This window comes from Peromyscus maniculatus, chromosome 20 (assembly GCF_049852395.1).
Source record: "Peromyscus maniculatus bairdii isolate BWxNUB_F1_BW_parent chromosome 20, HU_Pman_BW_mat_3.1, whole genome shotgun sequence".
NCBI classification, from domain to species: Eukaryota; Metazoa; Chordata; class Mammalia; order Rodentia; family Cricetidae; genus Peromyscus; species Peromyscus maniculatus.
The window spans coordinates 48,664,583-48,686,163 of record NC_134871.1 but is presented as its reverse complement, the minus strand read 5'-3'; the positions used below and the strand labels follow the sequence as shown (position 1 = coordinate 48,686,163).

The 21,581-nt window shown below is 57.3% G+C and overlaps 2 protein-coding genes across 5 annotated transcripts in view; one reads left to right on the top strand and one right to left on the bottom strand.

Moving 5' to 3' along the window:
• Positions 1-8,255, top strand: part of Tmem184b (transmembrane protein 184B) — a 42,367-nt gene extending 34,112 nt beyond the window's left edge. For 2 of the 3 annotated variants that reach the window (XM_076556329.1, XM_076556330.1), the window contains exons 6-9: positions 1,900-1,991; positions 2,721-2,890; positions 3,284-3,478; positions 5,991-8,255. In XM_076556329.1, coding sequence (XP_076412444.1) covers positions 1,900-1,991; positions 2,721-2,890; positions 3,284-3,478; positions 5,991-6,232 — 699 coding nt within the window. In that variant the 3' untranslated portion in view covers positions 6,233-8,255. Of the gene's footprint in view, positions 1-1,899; positions 1,992-2,720; positions 2,891-3,283; positions 3,479-5,125; positions 5,147-5,990 lie in introns of all 3 variants that reach the window. The other variant, XM_006979146.3, reaches the window with a different exon arrangement.
• Positions 8,256-9,540: 1,285 nt separating this feature from the next.
• Positions 9,541-20,559, bottom strand: Maff (MAF bZIP transcription factor F). 2 transcript variants are annotated; one of them, XM_006979145.4, is made up of 3 exons: positions 20,293-20,559; positions 11,579-11,645; positions 9,541-11,190 (listed from the first exon to the last, which is right to left on the bottom strand). In XM_006979145.4, exons 2-3 carry the CDS (start codon positions 11,612-11,614, stop codon positions 10,756-10,758), a joined length of 471 nt encoding a protein of 156 aa, XP_006979207.1. In that variant the 5' UTR covers positions 11,615-11,645; positions 20,293-20,559; the 3' UTR covers positions 9,541-10,755. The 2 variants fall into 2 exon arrangements, with proteins under 2 accessions (XP_006979207.1, XP_006979206.1); XM_006979144.4 differs by lacking the exon at positions 20,293-20,559 and adding an exon at positions 19,841-20,036.
• Between the last annotated feature and the right edge of the window lie 1,022 nt (positions 20,560-21,581).

Below are 21,581 nucleotides of genomic sequence, written 5' to 3'. Positions count from 1 at the left end.
GTGAACCTTGACATGGCGGACGGGCAGTGAGAGGACAGGAACACCCGAGGGCTCCCAGCAGGCGCCCCCAGCACTCACAGTATCTTCATTCCAGAGCCACGGGGTGGGCCAGGATGTCCTTGGGCCCTGCGCCCAGTGACTGAGTTTTGGAGCACTTGTTAGAAGTGGAAATTCCTGGGCTTGGGCTACAAAGTGGTGGAAAAGCACTCGCCTGGCCTGTGTGAGGTCCTGGGTTCTGCCCCTAGCACTGCCAGTGAGGAGGAGGAGGGAAGGAGGAAGGGGGAGAGGCAGAGGCAGGGAAAGGAGAGAGGAAGGGGGAGAAGTAGAGAGTTTGGGATCAGTGACCCCTGGCCCCCCAGCAGAGGTCTGAAAGGTCAGAAAGGACTGCCTACCCATTCCTGGGACTGACACAGGACTTGGACATCTAGCCTGGTCTGTGGATCTCAGACTGACCCGTGGTGTAGCCGGACAGACTCTGGGGCCTGCTGCCTCGGACTCCATGCTGCGATTGCCAGTGCAGCCCTTTGCCTCAGTTTCTGGGGTGTGAACCCCCGATCTCCTCCCTCCTCGAACTCCCTCTGGGGGGAGGTTCGCAGCCCAGGGATGCTGTGGGGCTTCCTGTCACATCTGTCTGCCATGGCTCTCCCACAGCACAAACCAGGTCGTCAGTGGGGCAGAGATGCATTCCCAGGCTGCCCTTCTACCAGCCACGGGTCCTATCCAGAGCCACGCTGGCCAGTCCACATGGCTGGACTTTCACGTGCCCACCCCTTTACTCAGGGCTCCTGGCTGAGGGTGAACACTCGTAAGTCAGTGGGGGTCTGTGGGTGGTGCGGACACCCCACTGGATTACAGGAGTTGTAGGGCCTGGCTTAGCACGGCCTCCCGGGTCTGAGCGAGTTTGAAAAAGCCTGACTGCACATAGAATGGGCAGCCTCAAGAAGACACTGCTGTCCCCCTCTTCCATCCCATATTGGCAGCCCTGTGCTGTGGGCATGGGTTACGTTAACATTTACCCAGATGGCTACTTGGAGACCAGGTGATTGCCGGAAAGACCGCAGTCAATCAATAGCTGACTAGGCCTGAATTCCCATGTACCTTTTGGGTCTCCTACATATTAGAGGGATGTCCCCTCCTTGTCCTCACCCGCTCCCTGTGTGGCCAGCTCCTCATTAGAGCCCACTTGTCCAGAGCATGAGGTCCAGGACCTGCTGCTCTCCCTAGTACCCACTCCTGTCCTTGCTCACACTCTGCCCTGGGTGAGCCTCTGCGTGACCTGCTCCTTTCTATGTATGCATGCATTTATTTATTTCTTTGTTGGCTTATTGTTTGTGTGTGGGTGTGACTTGCAGGAAGTTCTTTCCATGACCTGCTCCTTTCTATGTATGTATGCATGCATTTATTTATTTCTTTGTTTGTTTATTGTTTGTGTGTCCGTGTGTGGGTGTGACTTGCAGGAAGTTCTTTCCATGACCTGCTCCTTTCTGTGTATGTATGCATGCACTTATTTATTTATTTGTTTGTTTATTGTTTGTGTGTCCGTGTGTGGGTGTGACTTGCAGGAAGTTCTTTCCTTCCACCGTGTTGTCCTGAGGATCCAACTTACACCAGCAGGCTTGGCAGACGAGTGCCATCCCACTGGCCTGGACCTGCTCCCCCTGCCTTGACCCTGCCTTTCCCCATCCTCCTGCAGGCCCTCATCCTCCCAGCGGTCTCTAAGGTGTCTTCTCCTCCTGGTCCGCTGGGCCCCGTGTCTCCTTACACACCCTGTCCCCGTTCCCCGTCCCCCCCCACACACACACACACAGTTCCCTCCCCAGCCACCAGCGTAGGCCCAGCTGCCAGGGCTGGTGCTTTTCCACATCCTGCTTCATCCCGTCTTGTCTGTCTCCCACACAGGCCACCCTACAGTTCTGTGTGGTGAAGCCGCTCATGGCTGTCAGCACCGTTATTCTCCAGGCCTTCGGCAAGTACCGGGACGGAGACTTTGAGTAAGCAGGGGTCCTCCCCTGGGACCTGTGGGTGTGTTGGCACAAGGGTGGGTGCCCTGCCTTGTACAGCCCATACCTGTGATCTTCCTCCCCGAACCTCTGAGCCTGAGCCTGGCAGTGGCCGTTTGGCGCTTGGTCCTGGTGCCAGCTCTTAGCCAGTCATGCCCATGTTTGTACCCAGGGTGTGCAGGGGTAGCCGTGGGTGAGTCTCAGAAGGTGGTGCCTGCTCTGACGAGCCCTGGGAGGCCTTTATATCAGCCCCGGATATAAAGACCCCACTGTGTGAACTGGTCACACCTTCTCATTTGCGGGTTAGTGAGGTGGCCTTACACCCGGCCCTGTGCTCCGAGTTCTTCTTTCTGCCTGTAACCAGCACCACAGCCCCCCTAGGCGGACGGGCACACCGAGGTCGGGAGGAGAGAGCAGAGCGAGCTTAGGGTACCCACTGTGACCTGGCCTCCAGCATAGTCCTGGCTTCCCTCTAGTGTCCTCCATGAGGAATGGGTTCAGAGCAGGGCCACCATGTGAGTGAGCGAGTTGGTAGTGGAAGACTGGCCTGCCCCTAGGCACACCCCTGTAGCACATCCCCAGTGTCCCCTCCCTCCAGTGGTTCATTGTGCCTCGCTGGAGAGCACAGCTGTGAGCCGTGGAGACAGGTTGTGGGCAGGGCAGAGGAGGGGCGGCCTGCCCTCGTTGGGTCGGTCCCAGCCACAGCATGCCTGTCCACAGTGTCGCCAGTGGGTACCTCTATGTGACTATCATCTACAACATCTCGGTCAGCCTGGCCCTTTACGCGCTCTTCCTCTTCTACTTCGCCACACGGGAGCTGCTCAGTCCCTACAGCCCCGTCCTCAAGTTCTTCATGATCAAGTCCGTCATCTTTCTCTCCTTCTGGCAAGGTGAGCCTCCTCTCAGCCTGGTGACCACAGCCTATTTCCACTTCCGTTTGAGTCCATCTCTCCCCTCCATGTTCCCAGATCTGTGGGTCCGAAGCCAGAGTGCTGTCCTTTATGTCCTGCCCCGGAACTCAGAGATACCTTGGCCACTGGGCATTTGGGAGGGGTGGGGCTTGCAGGAAACTTGAGTGCAGCCTTGTCCAGTGAGTGATGTCCCGGTGTTCTGATGACAGGTAGCTGAGAGGATGGGGTTTGTGGAGGCCTTGGCTTGTGTCCTCAGCCTTGCCTCTAGGAGCGGATGAACCCTCTCGTACCCTGGAGTGTGTGGCGCTCGCAGCCTGAGGAAGGGCGTGGGAAGGGTCCAGTGTGTGACCGCACGGTGCTTCTTCTGTGCAGGCATGCTACTGGCCATCCTAGAGAAATGTGGGGCCATCCCCAAGATCAACTCAGCCCGTGTGTCCGTGGGCGAGGGCACCGTGGCTGCCGGCTACCAGGACTTCATCATCTGTATCGAGATGTTCTTCGCAGCCCTGGCCCTGCGGCATGCCTTCACCTACAAGGTCTATGCCGACAAGAGGCTGGACGCTCAAGGTACGAGCCAGCTTCCTAGGGCGGGACCCCAGCCTCCTGAGGTTGGCCCCAGAACCTCCCCCACCCAGCATCTGTCTGTTCTGAAAGGGAGCTGACGTCAGAGAACAGGGGGGCCCAGAGGGACCCCCGTTTGTTTCTGGGAGCGAGGTTCACCCTTTAGGTCCTAGTGTGAAGACCCACAGGTGCTATAGAAAGGTGTATACCTGTAATCCCAGCATTCGGGAGACTGAGGCAGGAGGGTTACTGTTAGTGTGAGAAAAAAGAACAAAGAAGGAAGTTGGGACAGAGACGAGTGAACAGACATGACTGTGCGGAGTCTGCTCTGTCCTGTCTGCTGAGTGAGAGTCTTCAAGGAACCCAGGGCAGAAAGGGCTTCCCTGGGAGAAGCACGGGCAGAGGCAGTTGCCAGAGCTTGCTTTTACACTGCTAATCCTTGTTGAAGAGGCTCCTGTAGCCTCTGGTGTACAGAAGAGCGCCCTAGAGAGACCTCAGTGGGTCGGGCCCCCCTGGGCACTTCTGTGATTGGCTGTGATGCGTAAGCCTTGAGAAGCTCTCTGGTGCCTGGGAAGGCAGTGGGCCAGCAAGGCAGAGGCCAGTTCCTGAGGGGAATGCCTGAGGCTGGCATCCACAGTGAGAGACTGCAGGCCAGAGAGGGAGGCCTCCTGCCCCAGGCATCTGTCACCAGTTGCTGCCAGCTTCTCCCCAGGGCTGGAAGCCAGACAACCCCTCTCCCCGGGCTTCAGTGCCCACCACAGGTCCCCGTGCTGGGCATGGAGAGTCTTAGGGGTCCACAGGCACAGGACTCCCTGCCTCTTCCCTCTGTTGCTCCTGTCCTGATTGGGAAGAAACCTTAAGATGCCTCTGCTGGCGTGTGCGCTCTGCCACACTCGGGCCTCCAGATGCCACCCTGGTGGCGTCCCTACTCTGTGCTGAGTCACTTGCTCTCTGGTGCCCCCTGCTTCCTGCTGGACTGCAGTGGGAAACATCTGATAACACTCATCCCCGTCCCTTAGACCTGACTTAACAGGCCCTGAGGCCTGGAGCCAGGCTGCTTGCAGGCGCAAGCTGGGTTATCTACAGCAGAGGGGTGCTGTGTTGTAGACTCTCCAGGAACGCCTTACTGGTGACCTAGCTGTCTTTTCATGTACTACCCCCAGACTGCACCCCTCCCCCCATTAGATGCACCCTACCCTGCAGCAGAAGCAGCCCACCCAGGACAAGCTTCTGTTGCTGAGGCCGCGGTCTGTCCTCTTAGCCGGGGCCCCCAGTTCCTCCCGGCTTCACCTTAGGCCGCTCTGCAGTCACTCTGCGACTTGACTTCCAAATCTACGTAGAGGAATGAGCTTTGCAAGGCACGGGGCTCCATGCAGGTGTAGCTCCAGCAAACCCTGGGAGAAGTGGGAATGGAGGCCCCGACCCAGCTGTGGGATGGACTTCCACTGCCACCAGGATGACCCCAGTTCGCCTGGGCACTGTCCTTGAGCAGCAGCCAGAGCAGCCTGGCTGTATGGTGATGGGGGGGAAGGGGTGTCACTGGGCCTGGGGTGGGCGGCAATTTTCACTCAGCTGTCTCTTGTCTTCTCTATCCCTCCGGCTTCTCTCCCTGCCCCTTTACCCTGCATTTGCCCTGGGTTTGGCCTCGGGCAGTGCTGACATACGGCCCATACGGTAGGTCTGCTCTCTCCTCTGTCTGCCCGTCCATCCGTCCTGCACGTCAGTCTGGTCCTGTCCCTGGCATGTGTTTCTGTAGCTCCTCTGTGTACCCATCTCCTCCCAGTTGGCACTCCTGGATAAGAGCCCTGAGCACCTACCAAAGGGGCTGCCCTTTGTAGAGCTTGGCTGCTTCGTTCCGTTCTTAATTTTGAAATACACCCTGCTAGGTTCTGGGACACAGTGTCCACTAAAGAAATGGCAGGGGCGTTTAGCAGTGTCTCCAAGACAGAGCACCCAGAGAGTGGAGAGACTGTGAGTCCCGCGGGAGTCCTGGCCCAGGGTTGTGTTCATCCCTCCAGCTTGCCTTGGTGGCCTCCACTGTGCTTCCACCCCTACCCCCCAATCCTGTAGGGCACCTCTGCAGGTGGAGGGGTTGGAATCATGCCAAAGGAGTGAGTTCTTGCCCTTTTAGAGGGATAGCCAACAGGCCAGCCTGCTCCTGTGGGGCCTCTGGTACCTGGTCCAGCAGCCCTCCCAGGTAGAGGCCTGGCATACGGTTTGGGGTATTCCAGGTGACTGCCTGCGGGTTTCCCGTTTCTGCCGGGTCCCTTCCCACCTGTGAGCATCCTTCGCAGGGACGAGTTGCCTCTTCCCTTCGTCTTCGCTCTGTTCGCAGCCCCCTGTGTTCATTCCCAGTCAGCAGCAGCACTGTTCTCCTGCCCTCTTTCGTGTCTGGGGTGGGGGGCGGGGTGGGGGTGAACAGAGCATTGGGGTGGGTCCGACCCAGCAGCAGTGGCAGGGGACTGACCAAGCCTCCCTCTTCCTGCTCTGGCCCTGCCCCACCGCCTCCTCCCTGCAGGCCGCTGTGCCCCCATGAAGAGCATCTCCAGCAGCCTCAAAGAGACCATGAACCCCCATGACATTGTGCAGGATGCCATCCACAACTTCTCCCCTGCCTACCAGCAGTACACGCAGCAGTCTACTCTGGAGCCTGGGCCCACCTGGCGCGGTGGCACCCACAGCCTTTCCCGGTCCCACAGCCTCAGTGGTGCCCGTGACAACGAGAAGACTCTGTTGCTCAGCTCCGATGATGAGTTCTAAGTGTGGGCACTGGTCGGGAAGGAGAGGCGCCGCCTCCAGCCTCCAGCCAGGCCGGGGAGTCGCCCGCACAGTGTTGCTGTGGCCCCTTTATTTATTGGACCAGAAACACTCGCATATCGCTTCCAGAGGAACAGGCCTCAGGAATGAGTCGACACGGCCAGCCCTGCACTACCTGGGGCAAGAGCAGGGGACGCCGGCTGCAGCTGCCACCCCTCTGCTGCCCATCCTGTACTGGGACACATCTGGAACCAGCCATGCCTGGGCCCCAATGCTTGTGTGTTGGCCAGAAGCTGCATCCCAAGCCCCCTCCCAGCCAGCTATCTGCTGAGGCTGTCAGGCCCAGCCCACGCACACCATGCAGTACCCAGACCTGACCTCATCTTCCCACCTGCCTGCCCCTCCCTCTTCGTCCTTGTCCAGTGTGAGATTTGTCTCATTCTGGGCAGGAGGAGGAGAGTGAATGTTCTGTGGACCTTCCCCTTCTCCTAACCTAGGCCTGCCTGGCATGCTGCAAGGATCAGAGCCAGACCCCAGGAGCCTCGGGGCCCACCTAGGAAGGATGCCTCCGTGCCTATGGGCCCTTGGGTGACATGTGGGGCTCTGGGCCCTTGGGTGTCCTCACTGTGGCCATTTGGCTTGCCTGCCTTTTGGCTCTTGTGGCCTGCTGGGGACAGCCAGCAGGCCATCCTGCTCTCTCACTTGGGTCCAGTTCTTGATAGTTTGGGGCAGAGCCCCCCCATACTTCTGACTGTGCCAGGGTTTGCTCCTCCTCGATGGAGCAGTCAGACTCCTGCTAGGTCCTGGTCTCTGCCTGGGGCTTATCCCTCCTGGGTCATGGAAGAAGTCTGAGTCTCCACGTTCAGACCGCTTCCAGAGGGAGGCTGGAGGGATGGTTGTGCAGCGGGGTCAAGGTGGGGTGGTCTCAGACCCCTGGCTCCCCTGGCCATGCAGGGCCTGGTGTTCTGCTCCCTCTGGCCCCTGGCTCATCTCTTCTGTGCCTTAGTCACATATGAAAGCCCCTCCCCAGTCCCCAGTCAGTCCCAGGCACTTCCGTGTTGAGCTGCTGGCACTCAGGACTCTAGGTCAGGTGTCCTTGTCTGGGACCCCTCATCCTCTCCCCTGGCTCCCTCTACACTCACATCCTGGATCTGCCTCCAGGGCTGGAGCCTCCAAGGGAGCGGGCGGAGGACCTGGTGAGTGGGGTCCAGACAGCACCTGGGTTTGGCTTCAGCAGCCTCTGGAGGTGGGCAGGGTGATGTGGAAGGAAGAGCCCTGCCCATGTGGCCTTCGCTGGAAGACCTCCCTCTGGTCACTTCTGGAACAAACCGGTTCCTTCCCTAGGGTCCGTGGGGAGGGGCCTCATGGGGCTGTTGCATCCTAGCAACCTCTTACTCTCCTTCCTTCCTCATGGCCTAGAGGCCAGCATGTGGGGTGCAGGAGGGCAGCTCTCAGCCCCACCCACCCAGTAGGCCTGGCCAGCTGGTCCCAAGCTGCCCAGGAAGGCACTGGCAGATGGGAGCTCCTTGGGGCGTGGCCATGGTTCCCTCCTGGGATGGCTTCCACCAGTCTGTTTCTCAGACTTTTCCCTTCCTTCCAGGCCAAAGGATGTTGCTGGTTTCTGTCCCCACTGGTCCCCACCCACCCTGGCACTTGCCTGTGGGCATGGTCGGCGAGGCTGTGGGGGAGCTCAGTGGCAGGAAGCTTGTGGTCCATGGGAACACGGGACAGGAACCTGTACCCGACCGCCCCATTCCTTCTCCCTAGGATGCAGAACCTATCTTGTCTCATTTATTTTTTATTTTTTCCAGATAGAGTAGCTCTTTGTACATAAAAGAAAATACTTGAAAATTAACTGTATGATGTATGAGAAGACAACCCCTAGTTTTGTATCTCGTCCTGTGACTGCCATGCCTTCCACCAGAAAGCCGCTCTATTTTGGTCTCTGTGATATTTTAAATGCGTGACAGAAGCAGCAAATGAAGTCAGGAAAAATATACATGAGATAATATAGATTGTACCGAAACTCCTCTGCCTGCCGGTGAGGTTCTTTCCTGCCCCCTTTGTCTGGAAGAAGTGTAGTGGCCGTGGATGGGGATGTCCACCCTCTTCCTGTGTTCCATGTGTATGTGGGTCATGGGGGGTGTTTATGATGTCTGGAACTGAAATCAGGTTCCACGTCCCCAATGGACAGTTTCTTCTTTCTGCACAGACAGCTGACCACAAAGTGCTCACCCTCTCCCCATCCCCACGAGGGCTGGGCCTCAGTCCAGTTTTTTCCAGAGGTAAGTGGTGAACTTTTTGTCGGTATCTCCCAAAAGGTCAAAGGCCTGCCTTGGCTTCTCTGAGCCCATCCTCCATCCTTAGGAACCAGGAGGCCTAAGGCAGGGGTACCAGGCCCTAGTACCTTTCCTGCATGCACCATGCCCAGGCACCGTGCCGTTCTAAGGTCTAGCCTGGGGCTGACAGGCATGGCAGGAATGTGTGTGGGCGGGGAACTTCCCAGGCAGCCTGTTCCGCGAAGGTAAAAGGCTACATCATCTGGGCACCCTCATTCCCACCTACACCCCTTCCTGCCGCCAGGCCCGGAGCTTAGCCTCTCAGGAAGGAGTGTTGGCACAGCCCCAATTTGAAGGGGAGGCAGTTCTGTGGGTCCAGCCACGTGATCTAGCTCTTCCCCACAGTCCAACTCTACCCCTTTCCTTGGCCCCTCTCCCTCCTGACCAGCCACAGACAAGGTCCTCACCCTAGTCCTATGGCCTGTCATTTGTTAACACTTTTAGGACTGGCAGCCCTTCTGGCTTTTCTAGACCATGCGTCCATAGCACCTTCATTTGAAAGGAAACGGGTACAGCGAGAAACTAGTCAGTATCCCCCAGAAAAAGACCAGTTGGGTTCCAACCCATTTCTCTGGCTGAAGACCAGAGTATTCCATTCCTTACCAGACAGGACCGAGTAATGAGTGGGTGTCACCTCCCTCCCTCCCAAGACGGAAGATTAAGGCTGAGGGCCTGCTGGCCAGAACTCAGCAATCTACTTCTCTGGGCCTTCAAGTCCACAGGATAGTAGTTTCCCCGGGGCTGTAGCAAATGAGACCTACGCGAAAGCGGTAGACAGAGTTTGAAAACCCAGGACTTCTCTCTCCACCTGGGACTGTGTACAGACTGAGCATAGCTTTTCCTTGCCCAGGCTCCACCCACACCTGCTTGTAAAAGGTAGCGTGGGACTTAGCCTCCCATGACCCAGAAGTTCCCAAGACCCAAAAGTGGTCTCAGGCCACTCATTCAGAGACCACACAGAACACTCCAGGATATATACACTTCTCTGTGGAAAAAGAGAACTCGACTTTATTCAGAAAGTCTACAAAATACTCAAGGCAGATAACTGGCTCACTTTAAGTCAGAAAATAAATAACTCTGGGAGCTGGGCAATTTTTAAAAAACCTCGTTGTTGCCATCCAGCTTTCCCTAAATATAAGATTAAATGTGATTTATTTGTAGATATAAAATATAAAGTCCAGCCCAGGGCCCACATATTTCCCAGGGCAGAAAGCTGGGCTCTGCTGGCGAGAATAACTTAGATTCGTGCAATAAATAAGTGTAGAAGGTCAGCTGTATACAGTGTTGGGGAGGTGCTAGGGCCAGACTTCCCAGGGGACCAGTGGTCAGCCCCCACACCACCACGGATACTCCGGACCAAAGCGGAAGCCCTAATTCCGAGGGACCCCCCCTTTTCTCATCTGCCTGCGTCAGGACCCTAGTGTCTGTCCCTACCTACCACAGAGGTCATCTTCATTGCCCCTCCTCAGGCTGGCCAGCTCCTCGCCTCGTTCCTTAGCGTCACCTCCTCTCTCCTTCAGCTTGTCTTCCCCACCACCTAGACAAAGGTCTCCCAGGCAGAGAGGGGTCCCTGTGTGTTCCCCGTGAGGTCAGTCCGCGGCTGGAATGGTAGGGCAGCAGTGAGAAGGCCCCAATGGGGTTGCAGCTCAGCCACTCAGCTCTGTGTGGCCTTGGGTCCGTTTGCCTGACTGCTACCCCATCTGTCAACTGAGCTCCGCTGGTCCGGTCCAAAGACTTAGCTGGGGAAAGCCTGACATTCCTAGGTCCCAAGCAGAGTTGGGAGGTCTCTTGAGCTCTGCTTCCCAGCAGGGCAGCCCCACAAGGCACACCTAGTCCTAAGTCGTGGGAAGTTCGGGAGGGCATACTGGGTCGATCCAAAGCCTCTCCCGCCAGCTCTTCTCCGGGCCATCTCGACACCACCTCGCTTCCGATCTGAGATGGACTTTCAGCCCAGGGAAACCCAGGACCCCAACGTCCCCCTCACAACTTAGCAAAGTTGCCCCCTCCCCAGGGCCATCAGGTCCCAGTCTGGGGGCCTGCAAGAGTTAGAAAGAGCCCAGGAAAGGAATGTGAAGTCATCACGCCGGGTAACAGTGGCAGAGAAACGGGACCGGGAGCAGGAGGCACTCAGGCACTTGGGGAAGGGAGTCGGGTCGGAGGGGCGTGGGTCGGGGGAAGGGGCGGGTACTAAGAGCAGGGGGCGGGGTCAGGAGCGGGGGAGGGGCCGGGCGCCGACTTGACGATGGTGATGACGCTGGCGGGGGCCACCAGCGCGGCCGGGCCGCGGGCGGCGGCCACCGAGCGCGCGAAGCCCTGCAGCGCCTCACACTTGCCGCGCAGCGCGTCGAGCTCCAGGCGCATGGCGGCGTTCTCGCGCGCCAGCTTGTCCACCTCGCGCTCCAGCTCCGACTTCTGCTTCTGCAGCTCCTCCTTCTGGCACACGCGCTTCACACGGCAGCTGGCCGCGTAGCCGCGGTTCTTGAGCGTGCGCCGCCGCTGCTTGAGCCGCGTCACCTCCTCCGCCGACAGACCGCGCAGGTTCCGGTTCAGCTCGCGCACCGACAACCCCATCAGCGCCTCATCCGACAGGTGCGGCGTGTTCTCGCTCAGCTCGCGCTTCACCTGCGAGCCGTGGGGAAACAGAGGCACGGGGCCCGTGCTGGGGGTGCCGCCCCACTTCCCAGGGCGCCCTCCCTTTCTCCCTCCCTCCCTCCCCATTTTGGCGGTTGCTGCACTCGAGCTAAGACCTTGAAGGTGACCGAGACCACCATCAGCACACTGGAGGCCACCAGGGCTCGAACTAACCAAGCTGAGAAACCCAGCCTGGAAAGCCCCTTTCAATGGGGACAGCAGGCGCAGAAGGAAGTGAGCTGCCCCTTAGCCCTGTGGCTGCTTAGTCTAACCCTTTGGGGCTTCCAGGAAGGAAAGGGGAATTGGGATGCCGCCGCTCTGTGAGGAGCAGCAGCAGAGAGAGACCACAGAAACCAGTGTGGTCCAGAAGCTAGCTCACCTTCAGGGCTTTGCTGGATAAGGGATCCACAGACATTTTTGCAGACGGTGCCCTCTGGGCTGGAGACCTAGGAGAGCACGAAGTTCGGGTCTCTTAGTTGGTCTCTTCATGTTTTACTTAGAGTAAAATCCAGTCTCCACACCCTGGCCATTCAAGGCTCCCACCTCAGAACTGAGACGGACCTCCTCTGATCCCAGCTCCCCTATGACTCACTATCTAGGTCTTTGCTGAATGTCACCTCTTCGGAGAGGTCCTCCCTGACCACCGTCCATCCAGGCTGGTGGTTTGCCCCTCCCTCCCCGCTCTCCAGTACCGTGTCGGTTTCACGACAGGCTCACCACGCCAAAGTTGGTGCCTGCGGACACGAAGTACTTGAGAGACATGAGCCAAGGGAGCAGGCACCCTCCCACTGACCACTCTCCCATAGGGATGACGTTTGGCTGTGTTTCAACTATGGAGGTGGGAGGAGAATCTGCGGAGTCAGTTCTCTCCTTCCACCTGTAGGTGCTAGGGTGTCCACCTAAGATCCTTAGGCTTGGCAGCAAGCTCACCATGTAGCCCAGGCTGGCCTCAGACTCCCTATCCCTGCCTCTGCCTCTTGAGTGCTGGGATGACAGGCTATCTACAGACGTGTGCCCAAATGTGTCATCCTGTACCCCATCAAGATAGAGCACGCCTTTAATCCCAGCACTCGGGAGGCAGAAGCAGGAGGATCTCTGTGAGTTCGAGGCCAGCCTGGTCTCCAAAGCGAGTTCCAGGAAAGCTACACAGAGAAACCCTGTCTCGAAAACAACAACAACAAAGATAGAGCATGCCAGTGTCCTCCCAGCAGCATTTGTCCAAGGCCATGTTTTGGGAAGATTTCCCAACTGTTTGAGGTCTGCACACCAGTAACTAACTCTCCATGGCCCTAGAGGGAACAGCAGCTATCCCCTAACCTAGAGTGTGCCCAGTGAACCCAGAGCCTTCCCCGTGGGCCAGAAGCCTTCATTCCTTCAGTGATCACCTGAAGAGCTAGAGTTTGCCATGCACCCGGCACTGGGGAGCAGCGAACCCAGCATCTGTATCCCAGCATTTGAGGCATCGGATCAAGAAGGACTTCAAGGCCAGTGGGGGCCACATAGCCAGTTTGAGGCCAGCCAGGGTTACATGAGACCCTGTTAAAGAAGCACTCTTAACCACGGAGCCATCTCTCCAATCCTTTTCCTTTCTTTTTATACTGGGGATTGAACACGTGGTACACAGACAAAATACTCATGCACAGGAAATAAAAAAATAAATAAATAAACGTTAAAAATTTAAAAGGGCAAGTGAGAGGCCCAGGGTTTGGATCCCCAAGACCCATGTAAATGCAGGGTGAGTGTGGTACCCCACCTGTAGTCCCAGAATGGGAGTGGGTGGAGATGGGCTCCCCAGAGCAAGCTGGCTAGCTAGGCTTGCTGAACCAGGAGCTCTGAGTTCATATGGGGCTGCAAGCCATCAAGGAGGATGCTCGGGGCCAACCTCCGGCCTCCACACACACTTGCACGCACAGCTCACCCTGAGGCTTTTACCACCCTCACATACAGGCAGCATCTTGCTCAGTGTCTGTCCTGTGAGGATGCCCCGTCTCCCTGTTGAATCTTCTGTGGCTTACCCCAGGGCTTAGAACAGTGTCTGGCCAGAGAAGATGCTTGTGTGGCAACTGTGGAATTCTCAGTTGTGACTCAGGCCGCGGTGGGGACAGTCTGGGGCTTCTGAGGAACTCTCCGTGGGTTAGGGGTCGGTGGGGCAGCTCGGGCAGCAGGAAGGAGGGGGGCAGGAAGAGGAAGTTGGCCATTCAAGACACTTTTGACTGCCAGCTACTGTGGCCCCAAGGCTAGGAGGGTCTTACGGGGGCTGCAAGGGAGCAGAGCCACAGGGCAGGGATCCCAGCATCAGGAACAGACAGGAAGGAGGGTCTGGAGTTCAGGTCCTCCTGTTAGATCATGAATTCAGAGCCACCTGGGCTACATGAGCCCCGCCTCAAACACAACTAAGATTGATAAAGAGCCACTAGGTCAGGCGTGACACACACCCTGCGGTCCCAGGGTTGGGGAGGCGGAAGCAGGAAGATCACAATTTCTAGTCCATCCTTGGCTACGTATCAAGTTCAAGCAAGACCCTATCTCTAGCAAGACCCTATCTCTACAAAACAAAAGCCACCATGCCTCTTAGGATGTATCTAAAAGCTGCACCTGGGGCCCAGACCAGGACTTGGGCAGTTCTAGACTTCCTGTGCTGATTCTGTTGGGGGGGGGCGGTGTCTCCTTGATTTCACAGAAGAGCCTAGAACTTAATGATCCTCCTGCCTGGGACTACAGGTGTGGGCTAACATGTCTGGTTGCGGTGGCATTTTTTAAACAGTCCCCTGCCTGAGCTACACACTGTAGGGGGTGGGGGGTAGGGTGTCTGTCCATCAAGAAAATCTGACATGCCACGGCCCACATGGCACCCCGCCCCCACGGGTCCCATTGATCCCTATTAGCCAGAGGACCAGAGTCCAGACACCGTGTTGTGCTCCAGACAGGCCCCGTGCCCAGCCGCACCCTGCTTCCCACCAGCCCGCCTCCATTCTGCCTCCAAGCCCTGCCGCCTCTCCACTTTCCTCCTCAGTTTATCTGCCAGGCTCCTGCTCACTCTCTGTCCCAGGGTAGGAAGCCCTCCCTGACCCACAGGTCTTGCCGGGCACCCTCTGTCCCCCAGCCTTTCTCCCCCTTAGTGGGGTAACCATTTATTTCCTTGTTGTCCCTATACCAGGCAGCTGAGTCAGCCCCGGGCTCAACAGGGGCAGGGAACAGGCCGTGGGGGTGTGGGTGGGTGGAGTTTCTGTCACGGTCACCCAGCTGGTCAGTGTCCCAGCCAAGTTCCAAGACCAGCAGCATGGGGGAACACAGTGTGAGTGAAACCTGCTAGTTAGCCTCCACGTCCTTCTCCTTGCCATCTGCCTCGTGAGGCAGATGTCACTGGCGCCAGGAGAATTGGAGCAAGCATAGGGACCCCACCCATGTGACCTTGGGCCCAGGTCAGGGCTTGGGAGACAGGGAAAGGGGTACTGGCTGAGAGGCAAGCCCTGAGTTTGAGTTCTGTCCATGTTTTCTCCAGGCTGTGCAACCTGAGGAGAACTACTTCACATCTCTGGTCTCTACTATCCCATCTGTAAAGTGGGACAATGTCTTCCACAGTTTTAGTGGAAGCTTGTCGTATAAACAGAGGGACAGAGGTGGTCTGGCATCTTAGTAAAACGGCTGAGCCTGACCAGGCGTCAGGGCTGCAGTCAGCTCTGGGGACTTGTTCTGAGTCAGCACAGCCAGCTAGGGTCACCACAGAACTGCGTGTAGGAAAGGCCCTAGAGACCACCCCAAGAGGAAGGAGTGACCCAGGGAGGCACATCACTTGCTGGAAGCCACACAGCAGCCTGTCCGCAATACAGGCAGAATTCTGACTTTTTTTTTTTTTTTTTTTTTCTCTCCATTTTTTTTCGAGACAGGGTCTCTCTGTGTAGCCCTGGCTGTCCTGGAACTCACTTTGTAGACCAGGCTGGCCTTGAACTCACAGAGATCTGCCTGCCTCTGCCTCCTGAGGGCTGGGATTAAAGGCGCCCCCCCCCCCTCCAGGCAGGCTCAGGACTGACTCTTGATACCTTCCTACCATCATCTTCGTAGTCTCCCTGATAACACGGTCAAATAATGCCCAAAGAGGGTGACAGAGGGGACACAGCCACAGAGGACAGAGCCCAGGACTGAAGCCACTCTGAGCCAGACACGTCCTCACAGTATGCTCCTCCTACGGGCCCTGCTTCCTCATCTCTGTGAAGAGGAGGCCACTTGACCTGTGCTGTGCCCGGACCTAGGTCGGCTAGGGATGGGGTGAGCAAGTGACCCCAGATACCCAGGCCTTCTTGCCAGTTGTGTGCAGCTGGACGGGTGAGGGGTACATGCTTAGTCAAGGGACCCGATGGAAGAAGGGGGTCTCTCCCTGCAGAGGTTAACTAAGGACCTGCTGGGTGCTGAGTGCTGGGTGCTGTGCCTGGTCCAGAGCCTTGGCAGCAGCAGAGCCTGGCCCCTCACGACTCAGTTGTCTTTTCTGGTCTCCTTGAGTCTTAGATCAAGTCAGGGTTGGACTCGGGTGGCTGGGCACAGACCACTCTAACCAGGCACTTATTTCCAGTGAGATGAAACAGCCCCTGAATCTTTCAAAACCTCAGGTGGCGCACGCCTTTGATCCCAGCACTCGGGAGGCAGAGGCAGGTGGATCTCTGAGTTCGAGGCCAGCCTGGTCTACAGGGCCAGTTCCAGGACAGCCAGGGCTACACAGAGAAACCCTGTCTCAAAAAACAGAACAAAACAACAAACCCCAAAACCTCAGTTTTCCACTGAACCTTCACATGGCCTCAGAATCCTTCTCGACACAGCCAGCCCCCCAAGAGAAGACAATGAACAGTCTACCCTAGGAAGGCTAGGACCCGCCCATCCTCCTCCAACCCCACATCCCCCACTCTAGCCTCAGGCCCCTCAGGGGCATCCTCAAAGTGCATGGAGGCCCACATTTGCCCAGGAATGTCCTAGCTCAGCAGTGAGCCAGTCACAGAGGGAATGTCCTAACACAAGAAGGGGGACAAATTTTCCCATCACCTTTGGCTTCTGGCTTTTCTAGCAGCAGGACCCCAGTTTCTAGGACACAAGGCAAGGAGACGCCACTGCCACTGGTCTGCCTGGCCCGAGGTGCCCACCCTCAAAGGCTTTTCTTCTTCCTGGGGAAGCCAGCAGGGCCAACTCCAGGTCTGAGGTTCCTAGTATTCTTTGGAGACCCAGGAATGAGCTCATTCTTGGGGACATGACGGCTAACCAGCCGGGGGCCATGGCCTTCCTGTCCCTGTCTCTGGCCCCTCGCTGTACACCCGAGACATCCTGCAGACGGCCCACCCACTGGCATGGGCTCCTCGCTGGCTGCTGAGCCGGACTGCTTACTTAGTGAGGACAGAGGGAAAAAATGTGTTTGCCTGGGTCTTGGCAGTGAGCACGGGGCGCCTCCTCCCTGCTGGAAGGGCGCAAGGCCGGGAGAAGGGAGCAGGGCAGGGAAGCAGCAGCCCCGGGGTTCCAGCCCCATTCTGCTACCCATGCTCTCACCGTGTGACTTCAGGTTGTCACTCTCTTTCTCTGGGCCTGGATCGCCCACCACGCCCAGCCTCCCCCGAGTCTAAGGTACTACCCAGCAATGGCAATGTCTGAGTTTACACTGTCAGATTCTGGCCCAGGGTAAAGCTCCAAAGCCTCCAGCAGGGTGGAGGCGCTGGAAGGAAAGGAAAGGAAACCAGGGAGGGCCTCCTGGAGGCAGAAGCATGAGCCCACAGACGGCCAGGCTATGAGCCCTAACCTCCTTTCTCCTCCACCTGCGCAGCTAGGGACCACTTCCTCTTCCAGCCAGACCAAGACCACAATGGCCTCACCACTGCCTTACCCACTCCTCGGCCTCCACCTCCAATAGCATCAAAGGGGTCACTAGAGACACAAACCTACAAACTTGACCATGTTTGGCAGGTTTCGAGACCTTGTGCTAGTCGGGTGTGGTCACGTCCACCGTGACTGCAGCCCTCAAGAGGCAGAAATAGGAAGGCCAGCAGTTCAAAGCTGGCTCAGGCTACATAAGACCCCTGTGTCACAAAACCAAACCAAATCAGGGCTGGAGAGATGGCTCTGTGTTTAGGAGAGCCTTGCAGAGGACGACCCAGCTTCTGTCCTCAGTAATACATCAAGTGGATCATAACCACCCGTAAAACTACAGTTCCAGGGATTCGACACCCTCTGGCCCCCACAGCCAGCTGCCACACATGTGGTACACATAAACGCACTAAGGCACAAACACCTACGTAAATAAAAAATGAACTTAAAAAAAAAAAAAATCTTTGAAAAAAAAAAATCAAAACCACAGTCCCATGCTACCAGCTGCCCCAGGCCACAGAAGAGCCTCCGGCCGATAACATGTTCCCTCCACTCTCTCAACATTCTTTTTGTTAATAACCAATGAGTGAGCAGATTGGATTTCCTAACGACTATTGGCCAGGAGGAACACAGGCTCCTGTGTGTGTGTGTGTGTGTGTGTGTGTGTGTGTGTGTGTGTGTGTGTGTGTGTGAAGGAGGAAGCCACCTGCACCCTGAAGGACCTGCTCATTTGAGGGGAAATTCCTCCAAGACCCCTACAGCCCCCAGTCTCGCTTTCTGCCTCCCTGGACCTGTGGTCCTCTGTCTGTCCTATGCCGCTGAAGCCCAAGGACATGGACCCATTCATTGCCCATTTCTTCAACTACCCACATATCCAAGAAGCACCCACTGTATGCCAGGCCCTGTGTTGAGCCCTGAAAGCCCAGTGAGGAATCGTAGCCCTTGTCCTCTGGGTTCCAGAGCCACCGTACCATCAGACTCTGCTGCCCAGCCACCTCCGTGGGGAAACCTTCCGTGACTGCCCTGGCTAAGTAGGAGCCTACTGCTACTTCCCCTTCCTGGCACCGATCTCAGCTGCTACTTTGTTCGTGGCTCTTGGACTCTGTTTCCCAGAAGGCAGTCCCTGGGTCTGTCTGTCTGTTCACCACACACACCCCTAAGGGTCTAGCCCAGCCACTGTGCAAGGCTCAGGACAGCGAAGCTTCCCTGTGCACTGAGATGGGATCCAGCAGCCCCACAGACCCACGGCCACAGGAGAACTGGTCTCACCAGGCCTTCCTGCCGCGGTGAGTGTTGCTCCTGAAGAGGAGGACCCAGACTTAGTGCCCAGCACTCACACGATGGTGCACAACCACCCGTAACTACAATTCCCAGGGATCCAAGACCCTCTTCTGACTTCTCCTGGCACCAGGCACACACAGGGTGCAAACACATACATGCAGGTAAAAGACTCTTTTTTTAAAAAGTGCGGCCGGGCGGTGGTGGCACACGCCTTTAATCCCAGCGCTCGGGAGGCAGAGCCAGGCAGATCTCTGTGAGTTCGAGGCCACCCTGGTCTAAGAGTGAGTTCTAGGACAGTCAGGGCTACACAGAGAAACCTTGTCTCGAAAAGCAAAACAAACCAAAAAGAAAAGTGCATCATCTAGGGATCCTGGGCCCTAGTGGACCCCTGGGGATTCAGAGGAAATAGGATCTTTCAATGCTAAGTTTCCATCTGTCAGTGGCCAGTTAACCACTTCCCCTCACCACTGACCCCCAGCCCCACTGGGGAATGTTTCTTGATCAGCTTTGAGGATGGACCCACCTAAGTCCTGTGGCCCTGGCTGCAAGGCCCCCAACCACCAACTCTACATACACCTCCAGCTGCAGGCCTTGGGGTTGGCTCTGTTTTCCCAGTTTCCCCAGTAAACAGGCCGTGCATTGCAGCTGCCCTAGATGGCTCTCCTGCCTTCCTGCTGCAGACGTGGACACTGCAGTCCTCACAGCGGTAGCAGAACTCACTGGGCTCAAAGTTAAGGTATCATTGATTCCGCCCCCTGACAAGCTCAGTTGCCACCTCCTTGGATTCCAGAACCCTCAGGTAGCGGGAACAAGAAGGAAAAAGTCTGAGTAGGATCATGGGGTTCCCAGAACGAGCCATCCTTCGGGTTGCCGGCCTAAGCAGGTGCCTTCTGGCAGTGTTCCCCTCCCACATTTACCCCGCAGGAAGACCAGGGATTACACTGCCTGCTGATCTTGCTGGTCCAGGGTGGACTCTAGGTGTGCCAGTCTTTAATTAGCCCTGGGGTCCAGCAGTCCACATGCAGGTCCAGTCTAACGAGTCCCATCTGAGAACTGAAGCTACCAGGAGCGTGGCTATCAGCCTCACGCCATCCTTCAGGATCCAGCAGGTGCAGCCTCAGAAATCCAGACCAGCCACTGTAGCCACCAGAGTAGCCTGGGAGTCTTGCCTTCCCCAATCCTTGCCACGGCCTTTCTGGCCTTCCCTATTTCTCCTGAGACTGGAGAAATGGGACAGTCCAGCGATGAACAGCCCATACTGAGCCAGAAAACCTGGGGCTAAGGAAGGACTTCCACGTACTTCGGTACCAGGTCCACCAGGTGGCCAGGAGAAGGCTGGCTCGCTCACCTCTGCTCTACCTAAGGCTGCAGGCACCCGCGCTGGGCGAGAAACAAACACTGATGTCACACTACAGCCAGGGGAAACTCCGGAGACAACTGGGGCTCGGCACTCCCGGCTGGTGGGAAGGAGGAGGATGCCAGAGGGTGGAGAGGAGGGAGAGAGAAAAAAAAAATTCCAGACCTGGTGTGACCATCGATTGGGCCACTTCCTTCACTCGGGTCCTTATTCCGCATTTGCTCCAGTGGCCACCGGTGCGCACTCACTTCAAGGTGCACCCGGCTAGTGCCAGTCTCCAGGGAGCGCGTGCGACCACAGACAAACACACGCACACACCCCGAGGTACACCGTGCGCACTCAGCCCGCGGGACCCAGGGCGCTCCCCCAGAGAACACACGCGCATGCACGCCACCGGGGGACGTAAACAAACCGCGCACACACGGTGCTGGGCGCGGCTCCAGGGACTGTTCTCACAGAGTCACGTACGTGCACGCCCCGCCCCCGCCCCCGCCTCCGCCCTGGCTTCCTCCCCGGCCGGCGCACCGCCTCCCAGCCAGCACCAGTGGGGCCCCTCGGTGGGCAGAAGTACAGGGGGCGCCGACAGGGCGGCCCCAGGCACGACCCGGAGCGCTCACCCCTAGCGCAGTCCCGGTCCCTGACGCCGTCCTTCCCGCTCTCCGCCAGGCCCGGCGCTCCGCGCGCGCTGGTCGCAGCTGTCCCCGCAGCTGTCGCGGTGGCGGTCCCAGGCCGCTCTCGAGCCCCACTCCTCTCCGATCGGGACCGCGGTTCACGGGGTACCCGGCTCCGCGCAGCGCCGCTCCCGAGTTTTGTTATGGGGCGGGCGGGCGGCGCAGGGGGCCGGAGCCGCGCGCAGTTGTAAGGCGAGCTTCCCGGAATTACTCACGCACAGGATTCCTTTCATTCATAAAAACCCAGTCATGCACTGACGTCATCGCCCCGGCCGCCGGCCGGCCCCAGAGCTGCCGCCCAGAGCCAAGGCCACGCCCCACACCCAAGTGAGGCCCCGCCTCCAGTAGGCCCCGTTCTAGGGGCCCACAGCCAGAGCCTCCTGGGTTCTCAGCCTTCCCCCCCACCGCCCCGCACCCCCGACTTGGTCCTCTATGCATTCACGTGACACCTCTCGAGAATGGCAGTGGAGGTATCACTTGCTTCACTTTACCGTTCACTGTCTGGACTCTTCTCTTGGATCTACACCCTTTGCCCGGATGATCTCATCCAGTCTCGTGGTTTTAAATGCCATCTCTGTACCTGGGAACCCTAGGCTTGTATTCCCAGAGCCACAGCAACTGCCAACTCCAGCAGCTGCCAACTGCTGCGCTTCCGCTCGCCCCAGCGACGCCTGCCTCCACCGTGTGGATAAAGGTGCTTGTTACTGAGTCTGACAACTTCCACGGAAGGAGACAACTGACTCCTGAAAGCTGTCCTCTGATCTCCACTTACGGTGGCATGTGTGCACACACACAGACACATAATAAACGAATTTAAGGTAAATATAAAAGTTATAAATAGCCGGGCGGTGGTGGCACACGCCTTTAATCCCAGCACTCGGGAGGTAGAGGCAGGCGGATCTCTGTGAGTTCGAGGCCAGCCTGGTCTCCAAAGCGAGTTCCAGGAAAGATGCAAAGCTACACAGAGAAACCCTGTCTCGAAAAAAAAAAAAAAAAAAAGTTATAAATAAGAACAAGAATTTTTAAAAATTTTAACTCTGAACTAATTTCTCAGTTCTAGAAAGTACACAGTCATGAGTTGTCTATCCTGATCATGCCCACTTCCCTACCTTTTAAAGAGCTGAGGCCATGCCTGGCAAATAGTAGGTGCTCAACTAGTGAAGGAATCCAGTAGACTTGTATGACATGAGGGAACCCACGTGGCTAGAGCCTTTGGCCTCATCCCCAGCCTAGGA

Bases quoted from the DNA above. Each gene is read 5' to 3' on its own strand.
- Maff (XM_006979144.4), bottom strand. From the start codon at position 19,893: ATGCGGAATAAGGACCCGAGTGAAGGAAGTGGCCCAATCGATGGTCAC. The intron at 11,646-19,840 runs GTCTGGAATTTT...GTGCTCTCCTAG, and splicing joins CCAATCGATGGTCACACCAG to GTCTCCAGCCCAGAGGGCAC. The intron at 11,191-11,578 runs GTGAGCTAGCTT...CACGGCTCGCAG, and splicing joins TATCCAGCAAAGCCCTGAAG to GTGAAGCGCGAGCTGAGCGA.